Genomic DNA, 26,578 nt, shown 5'->3' with positions numbered 1-26,578 from the left:
TTGGCTTCCTATTACCGCTTTAAGGACGAATGACCGGTGTTTTAAAAACACGAACTATAGGAAGTTTTAAAAACAAGAACTATAGAAAGGACTAAAGAAAGTTATTTTGTGTCCTAATTACTCAGAAAAATGATTTGTTTAAAAACAAATTTCTGATGCTTTTGTTCGTGTTTTGGGACAAGGGTGTCCCACTCATCCTTAAAGCGGTAATAGAAAGCCAACCTGCTTAGATTTCATGTAAGGCTGGATCTTTGAAAATTAGTAACGAAATCCTGAAATCGATAAACTTTGGGTATTCTTTGGACTTTCCTCAAGGACACGTCCCATTCATTTTTGACGGTTAGCCCTTTAAGGACGAATGGAACACGGGTGTCCCAAAAATGAAAAAAATCGGACTATTTAGATGACAATATAACTTTTTATAGTAAAAAAACTGCTTTTGGTTTTTGGACACCGGTGTCCCACTCGTCCTTAAAGGGTTATCCCACAAGATATTACAACAATGATAATGTAATACCTTGACAATTTATATGATAATTACATCGATATGCCATATACGTTTCTAATATTCGGGATATTTGTAATTCTAAATATCAAAGCTTAACGATAAATTATTCTTGTCTTTGTTGCCTTTCACCCATTTCTCCATGATTTCACGAAGATTTTAGCTATGGAAGGACTATTTTGATGATTATTCAGTTATCGAACTAATTTGAATTTTATGTGGATACTGTTTTAATGGGGACACGTTGCTTCCCTTTAGGCTGATTATTTTGCATCCAATTTATTGTGACTTTCATAAACACGATTTAATTTAGAGCAGAGTTGAAGGGCAAGTACAAACTGAACTGTGAAATCTTCCAAGAATTTCAATTTGCCATTTTCCCGGATATCGAGAAATGCGTAAATGAAGAAAAAAAGCTTGTATGACTTCAGTGGCGCGTTGAAAATTGAGTAAAAGATTCCAGAAGAACATCACGTATTGAACGAGTGACTTTTTTACTCCACATCTTTCTCATGTACCTCATATATATCGAAATTGGATGTTGTGAAAAAAAAATGTGAGAAAAGAGAGCTGGATAAGTACGAAAGGGATACAGTAGATTTCCTCAATTAACCAATGCGACATATTTGAGAAACCATTTTTCCAGTTGTTCAAGTATCCAACAGGATGATCTATGCTGGGATATGTTCAATTGAAGATGATTTTCTCATTCTTCACAACTGATTGATTGGTTAATGGGGCTTCCGCTGGAGAGATTTATTTCCTCTTTGTGGTTTTCGAAAAAAAAAATTGTAGTCGAGATTTTCCACCTGATAGCGAAATAGAGCCCGGCTGGTGGATTCCCTTCCCTGTTCGCGGGAAATTCATGTTTCCCGCCTCTCGCTCCAAGCAAGGCCTTTTACCGGTGGTATAGTTCTGTTGTCCGCCGTGTGGGGGATTGTCTGACAGGCGACACTGTCAGTCAGTCGGTAACATGGCCTGGAAGAGTTCGGATGGGGCACAGAGCTGGGTCGCTGCCGGGCAATTGGCCGCGATAAGCCTTGGTCTCCATGAGGAATCTTTCAGGGCAAAAAGCCCGGCTACAAGTCAGAAGTGGGATTTGGAATCCTTCCACAGGAGGAATAGTGATAATTCAGTGGTGGTTTTGGTTGTGCAGAGAATGGCGAATGGCGTCTGCAAGTGACAAAGATAAGTATGGAATTTTGGCTTAATATGTCAGTAAAATTGGGTCAATTCCGCTGGGTTGAAACATCCTAGTCAGGTTAAAGGGATCTCTGGATATTGGGGGCTCAATTTGGAAGCCCATGGTTGTCCTGAGAGAGTGTAATATATATTCAAGTCCACCATACTCATGTCGGGGAAATACCATTTTAGCACATTCTTCTTCTTCTTTATTTTATTTTTTTATGCTGTCGGTTTAAGCACATTTAGAACTCACAGCATTTTATAACAGTTTTCTGAGTTGAGAAATAGATGGCGGGGATGCCAAGAAAACTGTCAAGTTGTTTTTGTTTATTTTGCTACTTCTCAAAGGAAGTGATTTTACGTACTTTTCTTCAAATATATTCCGAATAAAAGGGACTTGAAATTAAAAAAGGGGTTGCGACAAGTAACCGAAAGTGCAGAAAATGTATTGGGTATGCAGATGGGGGGATATTGTTTCGCAGAACATTGTAAGAAGGAGGTAGAGTTTGTTGAGTGCTTGGCGAGTTTATGCGGGAGAGATTGGGAGAAATGGTCGAAGGGAAAGCCCAACTCCGTGAATAGCTCATTCTACGGGGTGAGAAGCTGAACAGGAGACGGCATGGAAGAGAGTTTCTAAGGATGGAAGACATTGTGCATATTTCGCCCAGAAGAGCCTGTTTACATGATAGCACAGATATGGATACAACTCTAGATTCTTGCAATTCTGTACCAGGAAAGCTCTTATCATGCGAATGAGGACCCGGTGGTACCTATTTAAACAGTGTTAAAAAAAAATCGTGGAGGTGTTTCTTTACAAATTGGATTACAGGGAGCTCAATAAGATGATATCGAAAGTAAATAAGAGCGCACCCCATTGAATATTACGTGTTTTACATTCGATTATGAGTGTGGATAACAATAAATGGTTGACAGATTTAGTAATCAGTCTCATGTCGCAATGGGAAAGTCGAGTTAGTGTCTGGGCATTTTATGGAACTCAAGGAAGCGGAATTTTAGGTGAGACTGGAGGAGGCTCAGAGAAACTAGTTGGACTGCAACGAGGAGAAATTAGTGTTGTGGAGAGGGAGGACGAAACTGGGGGCGGCAAAGTAGCCAGAAATTGGGAATTTTGAGAATTCTTAAATTGAAGGGCACCCTTCTGATTGTCACAGCGGAAACATTAAATGTCTGATGCAAGTGCAAGTGTGTGTTTCCCAGAAATAGCAAAATAACTTTTGGATTTTTTGGATAATGGGTTGTGGGGCGGGCCACTGCCCAGGGTGGTGAACTCAATAGATTCCCTAGGAGAAGGGATGCTAATGTGGAGGCTGTTTCGATAGGGACCGAGTGTGGTATTATGGGAAGGTCCATATAACCTCTAGGATAGCATTTGGGTGCCCGATTGGCTTTGAGTTTGAGTAGGGAAAGGATTTTTCTACATCCACTAAAGGAACACGGAAGAATTAATGGTTATGTTGTTGTGCGGAGCAGAACGAGAAAATATATCGTGAGTGTTTTGATAAGCAATACAAAGACAGATGATATTGGAGGGGACTGGCGTGGGAGTCGAGTCGGTTTTCTGATGAAATGCAAGTCAGTTGAAATCTAAAAACACATCACAGTGCTGTAGGTGGTAGTTTAAGGAATCTATGATCGCAAAAAAGGGGAAAGACTGAACCAAATTACAGTGGACTCTCGTTAATTCGGCTTCTTTAACATCGGGCTACTTTTTAATTCGGGCAGCAGTTAAATTTGAAAAAAAGTTGTTGACATTTTTCGAGTTCGATTATGATTATCGAATGAAGCAAATATACTCAAAATTGCCATGCTTTATCTCAGTTGTGATGCTATTTTGCATTATTAAGGGGATTTCATGAAATTTACAGTTAATATGAGCGTGTAAACTTAATATGAGTATGCAGGTAAACAAAGAAAATTGTTGAATTTCAAACAATTTGATGCCCGAATTTCTCTTTAATTCGTCTGACATTTCGGTCCCAAATGCCCGAATTTGGGAGAGTTTACTGTATATAGAATGTTGAGTTGAGGATTTGTGAACGAGCAATTGGGAAGCTGAAATATGAACCATAATGGGAGTTGAGGTGATGATAGCAGGAAAATGGGAATCAATCCTCAAATCAACTTCTACGAGCCTTGTAATCTCAATGATTATTGTTGTTAATCGTAGCGAGAGTTTTTTTTTGCAATGTGGTCATACTGTGAAGTAGTACATGCCGTGTAGGAGGGGTATGATGGGTCCATTGTGGACCGCCCAGGAGTGCCTTCCCTTAAATGTGTATGCTCCTTTTGTGCCCCGGAGTTTTGAGCAGAGGCTGTATATTTATTTATATTGCATTTAATCACGGTGAAGGTGTTTTTTTTCTTGAAATTTAATTGCTTATAAAGAGCGGGGTTCGAGCTCGCAACTTTGAGAGTCGGGCCGGGGATCTCATCCACCCGGGACCCGGCGGTTTTGCCTATTATACCACTGAGATCCCTCAACAATGAAAACAGATGTCATCTTGATGTTGTATCTGGGATGTGAAGGGCTGAGCGATGAGGAAAGAGGTTTTTCCATTAGTAGGAGCTGAATAGTTGGGAGATGCCCACTTCGCGGTGAGCGAGCGGTCTCGGCCCGGGATTTGGGAGGACAGAGCATGCTCGCAATACCTCGAAGTGTGGCTTGTTTGGTGAGTGATCAATGTAGGATGTTATGTTGAGGATGATGGTGTTCATCCGCGTGAGGGTTGAGCCTTATCGGAGTATTGAGATGGTCCCAAGGCTGGCTCGGACGCTGCGACTGGTCAGTCTATAGTGGCCATCCCCTTCATTGTTAGAGATTTGTTTTGGTGTTTGTGGTGAAGAGCGGTTGGGCTCCGGATTGGAATCGTTTCATCGCAGGAAATTACATGGACGCTGTTACCCGGAAATTTCTCCGCGGTGTCCCAGTTGGTGGACGATGGCATAGGATATGAATATTGTCCTCTTCGTCCTGGAGACTGTCGGAAAATCTCATCTGTACTGATGCCTACTTCTTTTGAGCGGAAACCAGGAGAGCAGTGTCCCGTAGGCGGGTCAACTGGCGTTCTTAACTGGAGTATTGTTGAGATTTTGGATCTCTTTTCTGCATTTGCTTCCTGGATCTAGGATTGGCTTAGTACGCTGAAGACCAGTCCGTTTAGCCCAGTGTATCTTGTGCTCATTAGCCACCTTTCTAGTAAAAAAGGCCCTTTTTGTGACTCCCAGAACGGCTGAAGGTAGACATTTAACCAATAATGGTTGTCTGGGCTTCTTAATACGCTTTTCGACGCACCATTCGGTTTATGTCTGGTGATGTTTTTTTGGTGTGATGTGAGGGTTGCCCATTGAAACGCTTAGTTCACTATCTACAAGTGAAGGAAGCCTCGGAGAGGCCTCCAAATATTATGCTGCCTCCAGGGCTTTATTTGGGTGTGAAGTTAACAACCCATGTTTAGCCCATAATAGGGGACTGTTATTTACGACGAATCGTTTATTCGCAACTAACTGTGCCAGTTCTTACACAAATCCTGCCTGGGCCGGTCGGTGATCCACAACTTGCTGGGTTCCCGCTGGCAAGGACAAGGCGCAGGGAGGGTTGAACTTGGCAATGACTGTGTTTTCAGTCAAACGGCTCTGGTGGCGGTGGTTGAGATTGATCAATCTTCGGAGGATTTGGCAGTAACAGGTTGTATGAGGCAGAGAAGGTCTTCTGATTGGGTTGAGCACCGGTTGGAGCACTAAGAGGGTTGGACAAGTGCTCAGGAGAAGTAATCCGGTGTTGGTTATATATTACCCAAAATTTAAGGTAGAAGTTACACACTGATGAAAATAGCCATGTTCGCATCAATGTTAGGTGCTGATAACTAATTTGAAAACATGGACATGTGGCGAATTACGTGAAGTCCTCATTTTTAGATGCAGGCGATATTATAAATGGAGTAGTTACCGAGAGAAAGTTAATAAGTGTGGAGAGAAAAGAATAATAAGATGTTATAGGGAGCTGAAAATTGAAGTAATGTGTGATTCCTAATGGTATTTCATGGTAAGATAGGAGTTTTGGGGACTTGAATATATTTAATGTGAGCTGAAACATATCATAAATTTGTGAGGCCAAATGAAAAGTAACACATATGTTTCCTTGTTGAATTATGAACACTGCATTGATTGATCATGTTCTCTTTTGCCAGATTCTTTGAAGGTAATTTGGCAATGATGCAGAATTCTATAAAACGAGATGAAGATTAATCTTTGGAGAAATATTCAAAATGGGGAAGTTTCCGAATTGGCGCAAAGGGGCAGAGTGCGTTGATTGCAATGGTCTATCTATATTATTAAAATCTCCATTCTCCATTACAGTTCTGACGGTTCGGTAGTCATTCCGAACGGTACAGTTCTGTTCAAATTTGTGGAAGCTGCTGAAGATACAACAAAGGGATGCAGATAGACGCAAAAGTTGAAAGAATACTGTCAGTTTGGGAGACGTCCCAGACAGGTGTACAGTTGCTTGAAATCCGTGTAAGCAGTTACGGATAGAGGGCGGCGGATGGACGCAACGGCTAATGCCGTAGAAGCCTGATACAGCACTGTCGGTTTGGAAGACGTTCCAGACAGGTGTACAGTTCTGCTTGAAGTCCGGGTAAGCAGTTACGGACAATGGGGCGCGGATGGTCGCAATGGCTTGTGCCATAGAAGTTCCCCGGACAGTCTGTCGGTCTGGTAGGCATTCCAGACAGGTGTACAGGTCTGTTGAAGTCTAAATAAGCAGTCAGAAGTAAGCGGGGCGCGGACAGGAGAGTCGCAATGGCTTGTGCCATAGAAGTTCCCCGGACAGTCTGTCGGTCTGGTAGGCATTCCAGACAGGTGTACAGGTCTGTTGAAGTCTAAATAAGCAGTCAGAAGTAAGCGGGGCGCGGACAAGAGAGTCGCAATGGCTTGTGCCATAGAAGTTCCCCAGACAGTTCTGTCGGTACGGTGGACATTCCGGACAAGTGCACAGTTTTGTGGAATCTGTGCAAGCAGTTACGGATAAAGAGCGCATATGTCCCTGTTCTGGTGTACAATTCTGTTAGTCTGGTGCAGTACTGTTGAATTCTGAGACGCAGTTATGAGTAAGGGGACGTGGATAAGTTCCCTTACCACAGTTTTGTTAGTCCGATAAATGTTAATTTCAGACAGGGGCACAGTTCTGTCGAATTTGGGAGATAGAGAGATACGGAAGGTAGTAGCGGATCATGGTAGCAAAAGTTCCTGACATAATGCCGGTTTGGCAGCCGCATAAGACAAATGGAGGCTGCTTATGCATGGAAATCATTCCTGTCAATATGGTAACAGTTTGTGATGGATGATGCCGATGATGCTGATAGCAGAAGAGCACTTTGCTTTTCGCAGATTTGAGAAGCGGCCGAAACGGCTGCTGAAGTTCATTTCAGAATGGAGTTCCTGAGGCCAGTGGCAGTTACCTTAAGGGAAATTGGATTGGAAGTAGTGCTTAGGCAATAGTACTACCTTTCACTTTTGGTACTGACTACACCGAGGACGGTGAGTCGTCGGATGGCCGAATTGTAGTCGAGATTTTCCACCTGATAGCGAAATAGAGCCCGGCTGGTGGATTCCCTTCCCTGTTCGCGGGAAATTCATGTTTCCCGCCTCTCGCTCCAAGCAAGGCCTTTTACCGGTGGTATAGTTCTGTTGTCCGCCGTGTGGGGGATTGTCTGACAGGCGACACTGTCAGTCAGTCGGTAACATGGCCTGGAAGAGTTCGGATGGGGCACAGAGCTGGGTCGCTGCCGGGCAATTGGCCGCGATAAGCCTTGGTCTCCATGAGGAATCTTTCAGGGCAAAAAGCCCGGCTACAAAATGTATATTTATAAATTCTGATGATGTGTGCTTGGCGACAGAATTGGTGTGAGCGGTGTTAGCACGTACTCCTCCAGAGCAGGAAATATTGTAATTTACATCAATTGAAGCACGAACATGAATGAAATCCACCCACGAATGACGAAATGATTCTCTTGGAGATGCTACTAAATGATGAAGTGAGGGAAGATGGTTGTTGTGGAGGATAAAAAAAACTTCAATATCCGGTCGTCATTCTTTGATCTTTTTCCCTTTTTCTTTCCCTACCTCAATCTGTTTATGTTTCTTTCTCTCGTGGCAAGATTAATCTGGAAAATGCTGTAAAGACGTACTCCTGTCCATGATTATTTTAACAAGTGCACGACTGTTGATCTAATTAATTATGAAAATTCCTCTTAAGAATGTTTATTTACAAATGATGCCTCTTATGACTTTTCCGTGGAAAGCTCTTTCATGCAAATTTCCTACAGTTTTAATAATAAAAGAAGAATCTCTGTTAATAGTCCCTTGAAATCTTTCAAAAGGCTCTGTTATGCTTTCCACTATGAAATTCAAAGCATATGCAGAGGAAGTTGCATTAAGGATGTGAAGGATATACTATCTTGTAACCCGTCTAAACCCCTTTCCCATCCTTATTGTTATATTTATTCGTGGACCTCCTGAGAAAATCTCTCAAATACACAATACCCCTTAGAGATGCACTCTTCTCATAGATAGAACACTTTATTATTTAATGAATAATTCCATCATCCATTTTGAACTCAATTTGAGACATATCGCATCTTGAGAAACAGCTCATATTCCACAACATACAAGACAATTCACTTACCTTCTGTATCATTTCCTCCCAGAAGACATCATTTACTACAGGGTTTACTATTCAAATATTAAGGTTTTATATCAGTTCATCAGTAGTTAGCACTCATGTTATCAATATACCAAAAAGCATCATTCTTATACCAGATCATCAAACTCTGGTATTTACAAATTGTGATATGCAATTTTTGTCTGAAGTTCTCCCACACTATACTATAACACTTAGTTATTATCTATATAACAAAGGAAATTTGAAATTCCTATAAAAATATACTAGGAAGATTACCTATTCCTGTTTATATCAGGAAGCCTTAATAACTTTTCGAAGTTAGTAAGTCTTTTGTGATTTTGGTGGAAAAGAATATTGGCAGGTTTAGGACTACATAACTGCTTCGTGATGTTAAAATAAAAAGTTTAATGAATATTTATTTAAACTTTGAATTTGATACTGTGTAAGAAAAAAGTTCAAATTTTAAAAAAATAAGCTCATTGTTCTTTTCCATTTCTCTATTTTTCATGTTTATTGCCTTACAAACGAATAAAATGAAATAAAAATTTGTTATCGGTAGTGCTTAATATTTATTATTAACCGTATCGTGGTATTTTTATTGCACGTAATCATATTTTAAAATTTACGCATTGGAAGAATTGCTGTGTTCTTCGGAGACCACCCAAGAATGTCTTATTGCATACTCCCGGTTTCTTTTTTTGGCAAAGACAGGGTATTTTATTAAGTTTTATCACATGTGAAAATTTCTTCTTCCAGAAATTCAGATCTTCGCACCGGGTGGGGCTCAAACTCACAACTACGAGAGTTAAGCCACGAAATTTTCCTCCCAAAAGCTCACGCTATAACCCACTGATCCCCTTTGATTCATTCATTGTCGGTTCTCAATCTGCTTCAGCTTATCCGATATTTCTAGACCGTTCCAATAAATCCAACTTGTCTCAATCGGTTAACCCTTTAACGACGATACAGTTTTCTTCACTGACCGAAAATCAATAATAAAAATAAAACCAATAAACAAAATCAGTAAAAGGTCTTATATCTAACCTTTGAAAATCTTACAGAGACTGACATGGTGTATTTTTTATCTGTATGAGCGATATGGGCAAAAATAGCTCAAAAATTTAAGTAATTTTTCTGACAATACTAATGAATGATAGTTTTTACTCTACTGAAAAATATTGTGTTTCAGTATTGTAGTTTCTTTTTCAAAAACGGTTTTGCTTAAAAAAATTGTAAATATAAAAAATTATTAAAATTAATTTTCATTATGACAATTTAAAAATTCGTAATTTTTAAGCTTAAAAACTTACTAATATAGCAAACAGCTGGAGACTTGCAAAAAATATACTAGAGTCCTTCAAACTTCTACTTTGCAATTACGTACAAACATTAGAAAAAAATAATTTTAGGTAATCAGGAAAAATTATTTTCTCTATGGGACACCGGTGTTCCAATCGTCCTTAAAGGGTTAAGAAGGTTAAGCAGAATACCCTAAAATGCTACCTTATAATAATCAAATTTAATTTTTTTTAAAGAGAATGTTTTAAATATTATTTTCAGTTTCCAAAATCAGTAATAATTTTTTATCATTGGTTGAAAGTTATCATATTTAATATGGTTAACCCATTATCAGACACCGTATTATGTTAAACATCTATTTGGATAATTTTCTTTCTTATAACTTCCGATTACATTTCAGATGGGTTTTGGATTTTTTTTCGGATTTAAATTGGTATATTTTCGAATTTCATTATTTCATTAAAGAATTTACTTTTCTCGTTTTCTTTTATATAAAAAATCATATTCCAATAAAAAATATATTTTTCTCTCAAAACCCAATACAATGAGTCTTTTCTAAGAAGTGGACGTAATTAAAATATCGTTTAGGATGAAATTGGTGAATTTTACATCTCACCCTGTGAGCTAATCTTCTAAAAATCCGATGAAATTTAGCACAATATCATTTTATTTTCCCACAAAATAATCTCAGCAAAATACAGACATTATAATAAGGTGATGAAAGCTCTTCAGACACTCAAGAAAAAAAAATCTTTCCACACAATTGACTTAAATTTTGTGAATTTTATATGAACATCTGTCTTTTTGCAATACTTGTGTATGTAAATCTTCCTTGAGAGACATTCTGGTAGCCCTGGAGCCTTTAGGACATATTACAATGTTGATTCTCTGATGCTAACATTCGACAATAAAACATCTCGATTGCTTGTGAAGCTTTTTGTGGCATTAACGAAGGATTCGTAACCACTTGAAATTTTCCATTTTCCTCACAATCGTATGAGCTTTTCCAGAAAATTATTATTTCACTGTGAAGAATAACAATAGAAATTGATAATGGTTCATGCCCCAAAAATAACACAAATATCTTTTCCAAATTTACAAGTGCTCCCCGCAGAATTTTATATTTATGAGCTTAATTAGCTGGAGTCTTTTGAAATATTTGTTATTTCAACGGCATTGAAGAGTAGACTGGTAAGCCATAATGATGAAGAGTGTTTTTGTGAAAAGGCAAAAGATCTTCGGTTAATTGGTCTGTTCCGGTCGTCTTGGATAATTCTTATCAAAAATTTAACATAATTAATTTAGTAGCATAAGATTAAAGCATAATATGATATAGATAAATTTAAATGCTTAATTGAATCATTTTGATAATTTTACCTGAATTTTACCTGAATTTCTCGTGTAGATTTATGTTAATTAATCAATTTTAGGGATAGCCGCTGTGCTTTAAAATAATATACTGGTGCTTTTTATCATAATAAAGTCAAATGAGACACCTGTAGAGTGCAAAAGTTATTGTTGAACAATTATTTAGTAATAATTGAACCTGAATATTATTAAAGCTAATTTATGCAAAATTCAATGTTGATTTTTAAATATTAACTCTGTAAAAATGGTTTCTGTTGCATGTCTGTAAGATCAAAACAAGAATTCTCCAAAAAAATATTGTAACATGTAGGGGAAAGCGCGCTACCTTCGAACGATTTATGCTTTACACAAATCATTATTTTCAGTGTATTATAAATGAATTTGGCCAATTATAATATTATATTTTAATAGGTATTCCAATACCTCAAATTTTCAGAAAAGAGCTATAAGTAAAATCCATTGGGAACATAGAGAAAAAAATTGAATTGTCCGAAGCTTGAGTCGTCTGATGGTAGCGCGCTTTCCCCTAATTCAAAAATTTTCTGACACTTTCTATTGCTTAAATGTTTTTATCAAATTTTTGAAAATAAATTTATGCTTCGCACAAATAATTTTTTTTCAATGTGTTATAAATGAATTTGGCCTATTATAATATTATATTTTAATACTTGGTCTAATACCTCAAATTTTCAGAAAAAAACTCTGAGTGAAATCCTAATCCTTAAGGAACAGAGAAAAAATTGAATTGTCCGAAGCCTGAGTCGTCTGAAGTTATCGCGCTTTCCCCTAAGTGAATACTTTACGTCCGCTTTAAAAGGGCAAAGTGGGCGTCCGTAGGGCAAAGTGGTACAAGTTGGACAGAGCTTTTTTTCTTGATAAATTTAGTACTTCATTTTTATGTGTATATTTTTAATGCTTTAGTTTTATAATTTGGTTCCTTGTGCTTAAAATCAAATTTTGTACTGTACTTATCACGAAAAAAGCCATGTCCAACTTGTACCGGCAAATTGTCCAACTTATAACACTATGTCCAACTTGTATCACTTTACCCTACTTGATTTGCGAAATCTTCGTTTTTTTTCATTTTGTTTTTCACAGTTTGTCTTTGGAACCTTTGCCTACGGTAACCTTTATTTTTTAATAAATTGTCTTTCGAAATCTCGTTTTTCATATATTTTGCACAATATATTTTATTAAATAAAATAATGAATTTACAACTTTATTAAATTAGGATGAGGACGCTATGCAGAGTCTAAGTTTCTGGTAAAACATGAAGCCCTTTACAACTTTATATTATAAAGTAATAATATTATATAATTACTTTAGGCTTCGCTTAGAATCAAACTTCAAGCTCATACTTATCAGTTTTTACTGTTTCGGTAAAGGGAAATTGTGTTTTGGAATTTATCAGTATCGCCCGTTGAGTCAAAGAGAAATTCTCTGTATTTTGGGAAGTTCTTGGTTTTGCCTGTTCCAGCAAAGAGAAATTTTCCGGGTACAGGGAAATTTTTGGGAAGTTATAAAATATACTTGTGCAAAATGTATGAAAGAGGAAATTTCCAAAGGAAAAGTATCCAATAAACAAAGATTACCGGAGACAAAGATTTCAAAGATAAATTAGAAAAACAAAAGTATAAAAAAAAAAAACAAAATGGAAAAAATGAAGATTCCTTCCTGATCACTATGTACTTATAGTCGTTGTGTTCATAACTGGAGTTTCGAAAATTCAAGGATCGAACTTAAAAGCCAAAGAAAGACATTTAATTTCTTGATGATTTTGCAATGTGTCTCGTGTATACCTTGTTCGAATTTCGGTTTAGGGGAAAGTGGGGCACCTTTGAATTAGGGAGCCTTTGAAATAGGGATTTTTCTCCTACTTTCAAATGGAAAAGGTTCCCCCAGAAAAGCTATGCTAGCCATTGTGAGGTGTCGGCCTAGGGGCAGATCTAGAACAAAGTGAATGGCTGAATCAGATTCAGAATATTGCCTTGGAGCGCCTTGAGTTTGAACCCGAATGTCTTCCTGAAGTGGCGGAGGATCGACAGGCGTAGGCTGCTAAACTGGATGTCCCATGCCTGCGACCCCGATAGGGTTAAGCGGTTGAAAATGATGATGATGATTATGACTTTCAAATGGAACTAAACCATACTAAATCATACGATACAAAAGATTTGATTATATTATTGTTTATTTATATTTTAAATGACCTTACCTTTAATCTGTTCCTAAGTGTTATAAGGTTTCAATTTAAAACTCATGGTATTTTGTATGGAAATTTTGTTACAAATAAGCAGCTCAATGTATTTCAAAAGTTTTAAATTTTATGATCAACTCTCATCTTTATTCAACTTTTCAACAAGAAGGCAATCTTACTTGGAAATTTTGAATCCCAACGAAAGAAAGTTTTTTTCCTTCATTTTTCATTGAGCACAAGCATCACTTTGCAGATTTGGAGCATGTTGTCTCAGAAAAAAAGTGACGGAATCTCATCTTAACTTATTTGTATATATCACATATTTTTGTATATTTTTTTTATCCTAACACGGCCTCGCCTTTACCCCAAGTGGGAGGATGTGGTTGAAAAGTTTTTTTTTTCCCGTAGAATGAGAAATCGAAAAGGGAATATTGAGTTTCAATCCTTCTGACTGTATCTCTATTCATATTTCATTTTTCCTAGGAAGGATTATTAAAGAAAATGATGGATTTTTGGATGAATTTCCATTTGCAATGTATAATAACATTATAAGAAATAATGTTGATACAATTTTCACGACTCTTTGTATAGGCCTTTTTAATGTCAAAGAAAACCAAGAAGTGAAATAATATGAATGTTCGAAAAAAAAGTTGACTTCAGCAGCTTTTTTCCATCCCACAGCCCTTATTTAGGATGGTGAAAATGATTTTTCCTAAGGTAGGGGAGGACTAGAAGAAAAAAACACAATCAAGAATGCTATTTTCTTGTCTAACAGTTCCACACCCTCACTTTTCTTTCTGGAAACATCAATTTTCCAGTGTTTCTTTTGTGTAATTCTCGTTATGAAAGGACATTTTTGTTCACTTTGCTAAATGTAAGAGTGATCCTTGATTGCTCTTTGCCGCCAGTCATTTTCATTTTTGTGTAAATTTGCATGGATGAATGTTGAGGATAAAATGTTTATATAACTTTTTATACGACTTAAAGAATATTTGACAAAAAAAAATCAAGAGGGGTTTCTCTAGGTCGGAGACTTTTTTTTATGTCAAATTAGGCTGAAAAATCAAACCGTGATCTACTTTAATTTGACACAAATTGAGTCTGAAATTTCTTGAGATATTTATGGCCATTAGTAACAACTTGACAGTAAAATCTTTCTCCCCAGTTACAAATGAAAAATTGCAACTTTTTTACGCATGATTTATGTTCCTTTAATCAAAATGGATCAAATTCATAAGTTCACTTAAACATGACGTGATAAATTAGAAAAAATCTCGTAAAATTTCCAATTTATTTCTTCATCAAATCCTTCTTGAAATTCATCAATTTTGGGGGGCAGATTTAACGTGATTTCTCCGAATGGTATAGACAGAGAATGAATGATAGAGAAATTTCTGATATAAATTACAGAGATCCCTCGAACAATCATTATAGTCTTTAATTTTTGGGATAATCTCTTATACTTTCCCTCTCACGGATATATCTCTGGTTTTGAACATTTTTCTCCATTAGACTTTTACAATTAGGGATAGAAATTCTGTTTTATTCTATAAATCACTGAAATGGCCATCCAGATATCTGCTGCGCTCTGTCTTATTTCAAATTCAAGGCATAATTTCACGCTTTCTGTTAATAGCAGTCGTTTATAAAATTAAAATTATATCTACTAGTAATTAATGTGACACAAATTGCAATTAAAGCTGTGAATACGAATGAGCAAATTCATCGTAATTTGTTACTGTAGCCGTACTGACATAAATATTGTTAGGAAGCGATTGTATAGTCGATGTTATTCTAAATAATTTGTTTTCATGAATATTAGATTTATCTCAGTGGGTTGTATTTGTCTAAAAAGCACCCACACAATACAAAATTAATTTACAATTAAATTAAATCACGTTCATTCACATTTATAGTTTATCAAATATAATTGTTCAATAGATAGGATAAAGGCTGACAAAAGCGACTCAAAGCAAATTAATATACCAAACTGATACGCATGATATGCAACCATCTGATATATTGACAGATTTTATCGTCACTAGATGATAATTAATTAATCCCAAAAGGAAAATAGATATGGAAGCAATAGTGAAGCAATTCAATGGAGTTTAGGGAAAACTGGGGCTCGACCGAACACTGTGATTTTTTAATTTGATATTAGACTTCAGAGGACAATACCTGTATGAATTTGTATGTATGAATATTGTATGGTATGTTTGCTCACTGAAGAAATGATCGTCATAGTCCAAGAAGTTTAGAAATAAAAATCAGTATTCGGTGCTACCCTAGTTTCCCCTATATATTAAAAAAAAGAATAATATAAAAAGGGAAATAATTTCAATGATTTTCTTTCAATTCATAATATGGTTCAATTGATTCCTCCCAATTTTTTATTGATTGTAGGTATTACTCTATAATGGTCTCTACACACTAGAGAAATTTATGTTCATATTGAAGAGCTTTTCCTGCATAAGCATATGGATTTTGCTTCAATATGGACATAAATTTCTCCAGTGTGTAGTCGCCATAAACCTTCTACTCACACACATTAAAGCAAACTGCTTACATTGTGCTTAATTTCGGACATGTTGCTTAAAAATTCTAAGGTTTTAAGTTTGAACATATTTGTTAATTCCTTTAAATCAGTGCTATTTTGATAGCTCAAAAGGTAGTTTATCATTTTTTCTCTAAAATTATAAATTTAAGGCAAATAAAAATATAGATATTAAATTGTGTGTAATATCGGACACCAATTTTCTCGAAGTCTTTTGCTTTTCCAGTTTAGAGGATTTTACTACAGGATATCGTCTACAGAGTCGACGTTTTTTGGATTCTAGGGCATTGTAAAGCCACTACAAGTTTACTAAAAAAAATCAGTGAATTTTTGAGAAACAAAAGACGTGTCCGATATTGGAAACTATTCGAAATTTGTCATAATTTTCCGAACTTTTCTCTTCTTTATGTTATCATTGCAATTAATTTTAAATTTATTTTTAATTAAATTAATATAGACAGAGTAATTTACAAAAGAAATAAATTCAGTGAGTTTATAAATTAATTTGATAAAATTTCATTTGTCTTTGATTTCGGGAACATGAAGAAATCACAAAGAAATCCAAACCAAAAGAAAGCAAGAAATATATTTAAAAAGCTAAAACTAGAAAATAAATACAATAATTTAAAGTGCAGTGCCCCAAATCTCATGCCCTGTGAATCCCTAGACCCCCTAGACTAATTGACAAGGCAAGAAAATTCTAGATTTAACGTCTGAGGAAGCTTTGAAGTTTGAGCCGAAAGCTTTGGGAAAAATCGTGTCTTTGCGAAAAAGCTACCCCATCCCCCGACGCTCATCTATTCCCTAATATTGAAATTAATCGTAGGTAAATACACAAAAACATAAAGGAAGAAATCCTCAGTTTTTAAATAAATTTAATAAATCATTGGGGGAGACTGGGGCAAAAACTTGTCAAAACGCATATTTATTTCTTTCAAGAGCTCTGAGAAAACTTAAACGGTTTATAATGAGCATATTCTTATAGGAAATTTACTGCTCTACAACATAGCAGAAGACTATTTTTCTCTATCTCGAGAGAAATGTGATTTTAGAATCATTTTCTAAAAGTCGATTTTGTGGAGATTTTCAAAATTGCTGGGGCAAATTTTGTCAGTCTTCGGATAATTTGTGGCGTTTTAATCTCGCAAATGTTAAAAATTTCAAATAGACATATTTTTATAGGAAATTTATTCCTCTACAACTTTGTCAAAGATAATTTTTCTCTATCTTAAAAAATATTCTCTTATCAGAATTTCACTATTTTTTATTTTACATAATCCTTCCTCGAATCTCTTGAAACTTTGTTAGTTTAAGAAGGTTCATGAAGACTATCTATAATAAAAATTTCAAGCCTCAGTCTCTTTTATTTTAGAAAATAGTGAATATTGAAATTTTCGTTTTGACAAAATTTGCCCCAGTCTCCCCTACTTTCTAAATTATTTATTTTCTATTTATAGAAGGAACTATTTAGAACATATTTAAGTAAGAAGGAAAAAAATAATTTCTTTATTGCTCTCGAGGCATAATTTCCTCTTAAGGCGTTAATATTACCTGTAAATTCATCTTAGTATTATGGGTTATCCTTGGAGTTGAGCAATTTCATTCCTCTGTGGCTTTTAATTTTCCGGATCAATATCACGTGTAATGATACTGGTTGCCTCTCCATTTTCATTCATACTCCTGAGAACTCATGTCTAAATTGTTAGGCAGGATAATCGTGCTTTTAATTAAATTGCCTGAGAATTGGTATAGGTGTGATTTAGAAGTTTGATAAGGCTCTTTTTTGGGAGACAAAATTTGACGAAATTTGTACCACAATCTGTGGTACTTTCTGCCTAAGGCCTTTTAGGCAGGACTTTTCGCCGCACTTTAGCACATCAGTTACATCCAAATGATACCGATTTTAATAAACTTTTATGAGTGTCCCGGGTATTGTCACTGTTGGATGGTACTTGGAGATTTTTTTTGGGGTAAATGGGGCTATTTTGAGTCTTGAAATATGTCTGTTTACCCAGTTTTTGCACTTAACCAACTCGTTCACTCTTTTCTTTCGTTGTTGACTGAGAGTTGGGGAAGGAAGCACTATAGAGAGCAATCGTGTTGAATAGCAACTTGTCAATTTCTAGTCCTCGATGGGCCTGTTTTTTCCTCCAAGTTCTTGGAGAGGAAATGAATTAAATTGCACGTGTTCCCGAGAACTTATAAACACATGAGCGGAAGAATCTCTTCGATAAGATGGAGAGTGTGAATAAATATAAGGAATTTGATTTATTTTCACAATTTCCTTTCAATCTATTTTTTTTTTTTGCTTCTATTTGCAGACAACGATAAAAATATTCACAACATGCCTGAAGATTGATATTGAGTATAAAACATTGGGCATCCAATGGGATACCACAAGTCGCGAAATTGTGAGTCAGGTGCTGAGACGGTGTAAGATTCGACACAAAGATCCAAGGCTCTTTTATCTGTCCATGGAGGTCACAGTGCGTAGGGCTGGTGTGAAAACACTCCTGGTGCTGGATGATGAGGCTCGTCCGGCAATCTTACAAGCGTGTCATCCCAAGGGTGACTCACGATTCTGCCTCCAGCTCAAGGCTGGTGGTCTCGTGCGAGTCCACACTTCGGCCCTGCAGCCACTGTCGCAGTACAAAAGTCTCCTCATCTCCGAAGAGACCACGTCTGACGAACTGCTGGGACTTCTCCTAACCACGTACAATTCCGCAGAACCAGTTGAGCAATTCTCACTCTACGAGGTAAGATTATTGTTCACTCTCTTACTTCCTTTCTTCAGAAATCATTTTTTGCAAAAATTCCAGTATCAGAAGAACTATAAATAATTGAAGAAATATCTTGATTATTCACATAATGTTTCACTGTAAAAAACATTTATTGATCTACAAGATCAATCATATAGAAATTCTCGTTGCTTACCTGTTCAATCAAGCGGTTTATAAATAATAATATTGGCATTTATTTTAAATAATTTAAAAGTCTTTAATTTCTTGAATTTCGATGAATTTTAAGTCAATAAGTAAAACATAGGTAGGGTAGCGGCATTACTTATGGCCACATTAAGGACATATTTGCTAACAGCTTCTTTTCTTTTTGACCAAATAAGATAAAATTTTAACTGTACTTTCTTCAATCTACCTCCTTTCGATATATCCAGGTGAATTTAGTAGGAAATTGCCTTAAGCTTCAGAAAAAGTGTTACTTTTCCAACAATGCAAAATTCATAACTTGTGACCACTTTTACACACATATGGCCGCTCGTGGAATGACTTATGGCCATAATGTAAAATTATGCAAAATTATCCTAGAAATAAAGTATTTCAAGTGCAAAAGAAAAAACAAAGATTTTAAGTAGTTTGAAAGGTTTTTATTATTCCTCTTGTTAAGTTTTTATAGTTTTTATTTATGATTTTATCATTGCACTATTAATTGTTTTTCTCTCTTCTTTTCACTGAGACCAACAATCCGTTTTTCATGACGAAAAATCCACATTTGACTGCATGAAAAACCCACCCCATAATTCTCTCTATCCTTTTCTAAGAGCATTGTGAAAGCATCCATGATCGGTTGTTTCTTCCGGTCTCTTCCCGGAGACTTCATTGAGGAGAGTTGTGAGAGGAATCTGATGCACCTAAAATACTCTGGTCGCAGTCATTCCATTATCAATGCCTCTCAATAACTGTGAGTTGAATATTGAGGCTCTTTTTGGTTTCTATTTATTTATTTATTACTGATATAATTATCCTAAAACAGAGAAAAAAGAAAAATTAGGTTATCTGTAACAAAATACAAATTCATGAGATAAATGTGCAACTCTCGAGTGATCTTGAAATCAGATTATACTCCACATTTCTTTTTAAACAATTTTATATTACAATTTCATCACTTACCTTATATTTCATCAGATGTTTTCCAGAAGACACTGAACTATTGAATAAAAACAATACAATTGACATTTCTCCAAATCAAAATAGTTGCACATAAGGTGTGAGGGCGCCACACGTCAAATATCGTGGCCAAAAGTCCGTAATCCTAGCAATTTCGTTATAACTTATGGCCTCATCTAAATTTCATATTTATTGTTAAAAATTTTATTAAATTTTAATAGTAAAAGGACATATAGTTATTAAGCAAAGAAGTTTTGAAAAATAGTACTAAATATTTTCGATTGAAGATACAAAATTTAGTTGTTAAAAATTTTGAGATCGCTAGTAAATTTCTTAACAATTTGACGTATTTTTAATCGTCATCCGCATCAGTGAAATATTTTACATAAATTGAGTAGTATCGTACCGAAATATTAAAGTTAATCAATTTCAAATTTTATTTTAATGATAGTACATCAAATATTCCTAATTTTGTGGTTCTTCAAAGTTAATTTGTGGGAAATAAATGAAAGTATTTGCGATGTGGCCACAAGTATAGACTATGGCCATTAGTAATGCCGCCACCCTACGTAAAATAAGGTAGTTCATATTAAAAAATTAAAACAAATCCATAAAAAATTGATTATCTTAGATATTAAAGCTTTCTTTAATTTTAAGAGAGATCACATTTTAAAACTTCACTGAAAATTATTATGTGACCTAATGAAGAGTTATGAGGTTTTAAATTCAAAATATTGAATCTTTTATCTTGACTTTAGGTATATTAAACTCAGAATGAGGAGATTATTATAATTTTTCTAAGCTTTCACTTATAGAAAAAATTAGTATATTTGAATGTTTCTTCGTTTTAAAAAATGAAAATAAAATGCATTGATTAAAAAATCGCGGAACAGTTAATGCTGTGATATAAGTGCTGTACTAATTAATTTCTATCGAATTTGACGAAATAAGGCAATATCTGCAATATTCAATTCGTTCTGGTTTCAACACTTTTATTTAGCATGTCTAATCCCAATTCAATAAACCTACGTCTCACAGATGTTAACCACAGATATCCTTGATTAGGTCATATCAATATTTACTCATGCAATTAAGAAATTCAAGCTGATGCCCCAAGTCCAGTGGCTTTGGGGGATTTATTGGTGGCAGAAAGTAAACCTTCGGAGTGAGAAAGTTAAATGAAGTGTTGCATGGATCGATTGTGCAAATTTATGAGAAACCCCTAATAAAGCCCAAATTGAGATTATAAATATGTGACAAAATTTTGAGCAACTGCTGATTGTGTTTACTTGGCAATGTTGCAGGTGTGCCCAAATCAGGAGTACCAGAGAAAATTGCATCCAGATGATTTACCACTGCGAGCACAGGTGCAACGGCAACAACGCGGTGAAACGTGTCATTTTCTCGTGCGCCGCAATCCAAATTATCCACGTCGTCGGCAGATACTGCCCCCAATTCAGGAAAGTAATCCATCCCTAACTGCAGATGCTCCGGCGCCGAGGACAGAGCCAGAAGTTAAATCAGATGCAAAAAGTCAGGATGATGGGGAGAAGAGAATGTGCAGAATGTGCAAGAATAATTTTAAATCGTGCGAATATTGCAACAAAGCTCCATCAAGAGATAAGGCTACCATTAGTGCCTCTGCTCATCCATCACCATCATTAACATATCATCCGGTATACAATATCAGGGAAATTAGGACGGTATGTCATTCATTTTCATCGCTAGGTGTAGACAAAAAGCTCCTGGACATCAATATGAAAACGACCAATGGACAACGACGTGGTCAGACAAAGAGCCGATCCTATGGAAATTTCGTATATATCTAAATAACTAATCTATTGCTCATTTAGCGAGGAATATCACAATAATCCACCTAAAACATTGTACATTATACCTTCCAATATAAAAGAAAGTATTTTTTGTACGCACAAGTTTATTCCATTAATTTCAAGATCACAGAGCATTTAAATTTATTTTTTTGAAGATGTTTTATGGGCAACTATTTTGCACCAAATACACTGGCATCGCAGCTGAGAATCAATATATAAAAAAAGACCAAAATACTAGTCACATTCATATCAAATATATTTTTCGTGTAGCATTCGAGGCATAATTAGTAATCATTTTGATTAATGTATAAAGTTTCGCATACTGCCCACAATAACTTTGTGGAATCACACCGAGAGTTTTTTCAACTTCGGACCAATTTTATGCCATACGTTTGTGGTTAAATTGTCCGGGAAATTGCTCCAATTCTTGCGGAATAAAATAATTTCATGTGAATTGATGAATTTTTATTGATAGAGCAATAAAATTGCATTTTGATCCTGATTTAATTCTGATTCTGTAATTGCATTTGCAATGTTCAATTTATGTGGAATTAATGAATAAAATTCAGGGATTGATTTTAATGAATTTTAATTTTCTTTAAAGTTTTAAAGCATTTTAAAGTTATTGCAGCATACAATTAAAGTATATACTGAATCGGAAAATTTTGCAAAAATATTTATTTGGGAAAAATAAATGAGCAGTGAAAAGCTTAAACTGATAGAACAAACAATTTAATTTGATCAGCAAATTATTCGAAATGATCAGTAAGAGTAAGAGTAAGAGTAGTAGTCAGTAAGAGTAAAAATTTCTCAGCAAAAAGTAAAAGTTGGTCAGTAAAAAGTTGAAACTTAGCAACAAAAACGTCACATCGATCAGTAGAAATGTTCAAGCTAATCAGTTAAAAATTAAAATGTGGTTAGAAAAACACAAAGCAAAAAAAAATAAATAAACAGAAAACTATAGTCAGTAAAAAATCAAAAAAAAAATATCAGCAAAAAATAAAACGTGGCCAATAAAAATTTAAAATTCGTCAACAATAAACTAAAAATGACCAGTAAAAAACAAAAAGTGGTCTGAAAGAAAATACATAGGGTAAGTGTGCCAAATTTCGGCATAGTTGCATATAAGCACCGAAGTCGTCCTAAGTTTGAAATGCAATATTTTTAATTCATATTTATGTTTTTTGTTACTTCCTTTTCGGGAAGATTGTGTGGAACCTTGAAAACTAGTTTATCATCTTTGTTTTCTTTAAATCACTTCTTAAAATATTGAAAAATTAATAATAATATGGACATTGCTTTGAGTAGTATTCCGGCCAGTGAGTGAAATACCGGCCACCTTTTTTTTGACCACCTTTTGTGACGCAACGGATAAAAAATTTCAAAACGTCAAACGTTAATATACGTTAATATTTAGTTTAATACGTTTATATGACCCACAAGCCCTGAGATCTTCCGTGTAATTTATCCTAAAGACCTGAAGAGTAGCTTCTCAAATTTACGCGCAGATTTCCGTAGCAATTTTTCCTTCCTGAACTCTTCCAAGGCCTTTTCCACATCATCTTTTTCATAGAAGCGATGGTTTTTTTCTCTGTGCATTGTAGAACTCAGAAATTGAAAAAAAAAACACAAAATGAATAAGAAATTTAGGAAAGCAAAAGATGTTGCCGGAATAGTCAACTCTACCTCACCGGAAAGACGCCCACAAAGTATATACCTTTTACGCGAAATACAGGATCCAGTTGGGAAATTTCACCCGAAATTTAAAAATTGATTCACTATTAACATAAACAGAAACAATCTATAATGAAAACTAATCGATTTTCATAAAAAACGCCGAAGGAAAACCTTCTGCACATCACCACAAATCGTAAAACTGCTAGAAACGCAATCGATCTGTCACATTTTTTGTAAGACTCTTTCCACACTGAGTTTTTACAACGCAATTTAAATTCAAAGCATACCTAAAATTTAACGTTCTTTGTGTTAATACATCCTAAAATGAATAAATATTTAAAAGCAAAATGAATTCATTGACTATTCGAAGATAACATACATAATTTTAATTAATTTATTTCCATGGCCAAAATTACACTCAAAGTGGCCGAAATTAGAAGCTAGCCGAAATTTGGCACACTTCCCCTATGGCCAGTAAAAAATTAAAGATGAACATTGAACCAACTTTATTTTTTATTGATCATATTTTATCATAAACTGATTATTTTTAAATTTTACTGATCTTTGTTTTTTACTGATCAGTTTTTTTTTAAATTTATTAACAAAATTTTATTTTTTTAATGATATTTTTTAATTTTTGCCAACTACTTTTCGACTTTTACTGACCAAATTGAATATTTTTACTGCTCAGTTTTATTATTTTACTGTTCATTTTAATTTTTTTGCTGACCGATTTTTATTTTTTTGACTATGTTTTATTTATTACTGATCAAATTCTATTTTTTAATTACCACTTTTAATAAAATACTGTTTTTATTTAATTTTTTACTGCTCATTTACTCGATGTTTATTTAAATCTGTCATATTGAAATTATTAAATTAGAGTAAATTATTGAAAGCTCTACAATTTAAATTGACTGTGGAGAGAAACTTAAAACTTGCATCTTATTTTATCGTTTTTCTAAAGAACTTTGTCATAACGGGAAAAAACATTGCAAAAAAGCTTCGTGGAAGAAGAATATTTTAAAACTTTCTTCCGTCAAAGACTGCCTTTGAGAACTTTTATGAATTCTTAGAAAAGAAGAAAATCTTGTGACATGAAACTCTTAGCTTTCAAGCTATTTAAATATTATAGAAAATTTTTTTCTTCTCTTTTTAAATTAAAAAAATCTACATTTTCTTTTCCATTTAATTTAAAGTATTCAAAGAGAGAAATTTTCTGTTCCTGGAATCATTTACCGATGACAGAAAAGTTTAAAAAGAAAAATTCTCGGTGTTTCAATTTCCACATTCTCTTCTAAGAAATATACCACAGATAATTTATATTACAATATATATCGTAAAATGTAGTTAAATTCTATCAATTGTAACTCAAAATGAATATTTTAGCTAAAAGTCCCAATGTTGTAAGAATATTTATAACACTTTATAAAGGAGAACAGTGTTAGCCAAAGAAATGTCGAGAGAAAAGAAAAACAAGCAAATTAGAGTTTAAATGAGGAATCTAACATATAATATTTTATATATTATTGATATAAATCTGAAAATAAAATACAGAATTTAGAGTTAAATTGAAAATTATTTTGTGGGTGTTTTATTGCCTCAAGGGCCTTCCTTTAACCCAAAAAATTTCTGGATAATTTTAGAATCCTCAAATCCTCACCATAAGAACTTTCTATGTGGGTAAAATTAACGAGTTTTCCCATGGCTGTGGAAGTGGTAAAATATTCTGTGAATTCATATTTTTGGGTGAAACCTTTTTTTTATGGAGCGAGTGACACATTTAAGTGATTCTAGTAGCAGCGAAAGAATTGACCAAAAGGAACCTCAAAGGAAAATGATCGACATTCTGAGGGTGTCATATGATGAAAAGACTCACAGCAAAAAAAACTGATATCATTTTAGGAGAATCACTTAAAAAATGAATATTCTGCCAAAATATATCTGAGTTTTATGATTCTATTTTGCTATTTTGAGATGCAACCACTGTTTGGAGGTTTGTAGCTTCCTTTTTCATCGTTCCGCCTGGCACAAATCTGTTTATTGTGCTGTTTTTCCCCCTTTCGGAATGAGTCCTCAGAAAGCACTAGGAAAATATTTTTCTTTTTTCATTTATGGCTTTTGAATTTAACATCCATGGAAGAATAAAAATTCTAATAAAATAAAATAAAAAAAATAATTATTTTTATTAATTTTTGAGTCTTTTTTTTTGTATTCTAAGAATTTTTGTTTCCCAGATTAAAACATTACGCATATTGTTAAGCTCAAATTGCTTTAAGTGATACAAAAAGAACAAAAGTGTGTTTATTATATAGTAATATTCCTTTATGTTGCTTTACAAGTGTCATGCTGTGCAACCTCCTGCTAGTTCTGAGGGAAATTCATGTTTCAATGACGCTTCAGTGAAGTTTCCGTTATACATATAATCTACTTTGAGGCGTTTAAGTGAATTCTACATTTCGCACCTTCGGTATTACAGAGGTGTTTGTTCCTTTCAAAAACACTATAAAACTTGAGATAAAAAAAAACACCAAATTAACATAAAACTCTAGTGGTTACAACTATTCTGGATACTTGGAAAGTGTTCTTATTGTTCCGATTCCCAAGACTTCCAATGCCAAATCTCCTTCTGATTTTGAGTCTATTACTCTTCTTCCTATTCTTTTAAAAGCTTTTTGAAATCCTTCTTTATTAACAAATCTCCCAGTCTATTTTGTGACTTTTAATCGGGCTTCCGAACAGGTCACAGTACTACGTCGGCCCTTCTCAAGGTTCATCATGACATCTCTCTAGCTATCGATCGTGATCGTTTTGTGATTTTAGTTTTTTCTAGATTTCACAAAGGCTCTCAATATTCTACCTCTGAATTTTCTTGACTAAAAATTGTTTGTACTCAGTGGCGTATCTAAACACTTATCCGGGGGGTGAGCCGCATAAATGTCTTACCACGGTAAAAATTCTTCGAGCGGGGGGGTGGGGGGGTGGAAACATCACCAAAAAATACGTGTTTAACCTATATTATTTATTTTCGTATTCAACTTAAAACCTTTACGTTTTGTCTAAAATTATTTATCTTTGTATACATTCAGTATATACACATTTTTTTTCCTTTTTGCCAAAACAAAAAATTCTTGGCCCAGATAAAGGGTATCACAGATGGCGTCTCGTGCTTGTGAGTTTTAATGAAATTTTAAAGTGCTCTATCTCGAGAACGGGTTAAGATTTTTTTATTTGAAAAATAATTTTGTTCTGTTTAAAACTATTTACTGAATTTTGGATTATATATTCATGTCTTTTTTTGTAATAGTATTTTAACATTTTTTTTGAAAAAAACATGAAAATGGTTTTTCTGAAAA

The 26,578-nt window shown here is 34.7% G+C and overlaps 1 protein-coding gene across 1 annotated transcript in view; it reads left to right on the top strand.

Annotated features, from left to right (window-relative positions):
• Positions 1-24,803, top strand: part of LOC129806955 (uncharacterized) — a 71,758-nt gene extending 46,955 nt beyond the window's left edge. The window contains exons 3-4 of the mRNA XM_055855833.1: positions 18,133-18,567; positions 21,018-24,803. Coding sequence (XP_055711808.1) covers positions 18,133-18,567; positions 21,018-21,542 — 960 coding nt within the window. The 3' untranslated portion in view covers positions 21,543-24,803. The remainder of the gene's footprint in view (positions 1-18,132; positions 18,568-21,017) is intronic.
• The last annotated feature ends 1,775 nt before the right edge of the window (positions 24,804-26,578 follow it).

Source organism: Phlebotomus papatasi, chromosome 3, assembly GCF_024763615.1.
Source record: "Phlebotomus papatasi isolate M1 chromosome 3, Ppap_2.1, whole genome shotgun sequence".
Classification (NCBI taxonomy): Eukaryota; Metazoa; Arthropoda; class Insecta; order Diptera; family Psychodidae; genus Phlebotomus; species Phlebotomus papatasi.
This window is presented reverse-complemented; position numbering and strand designations above follow the sequence as displayed.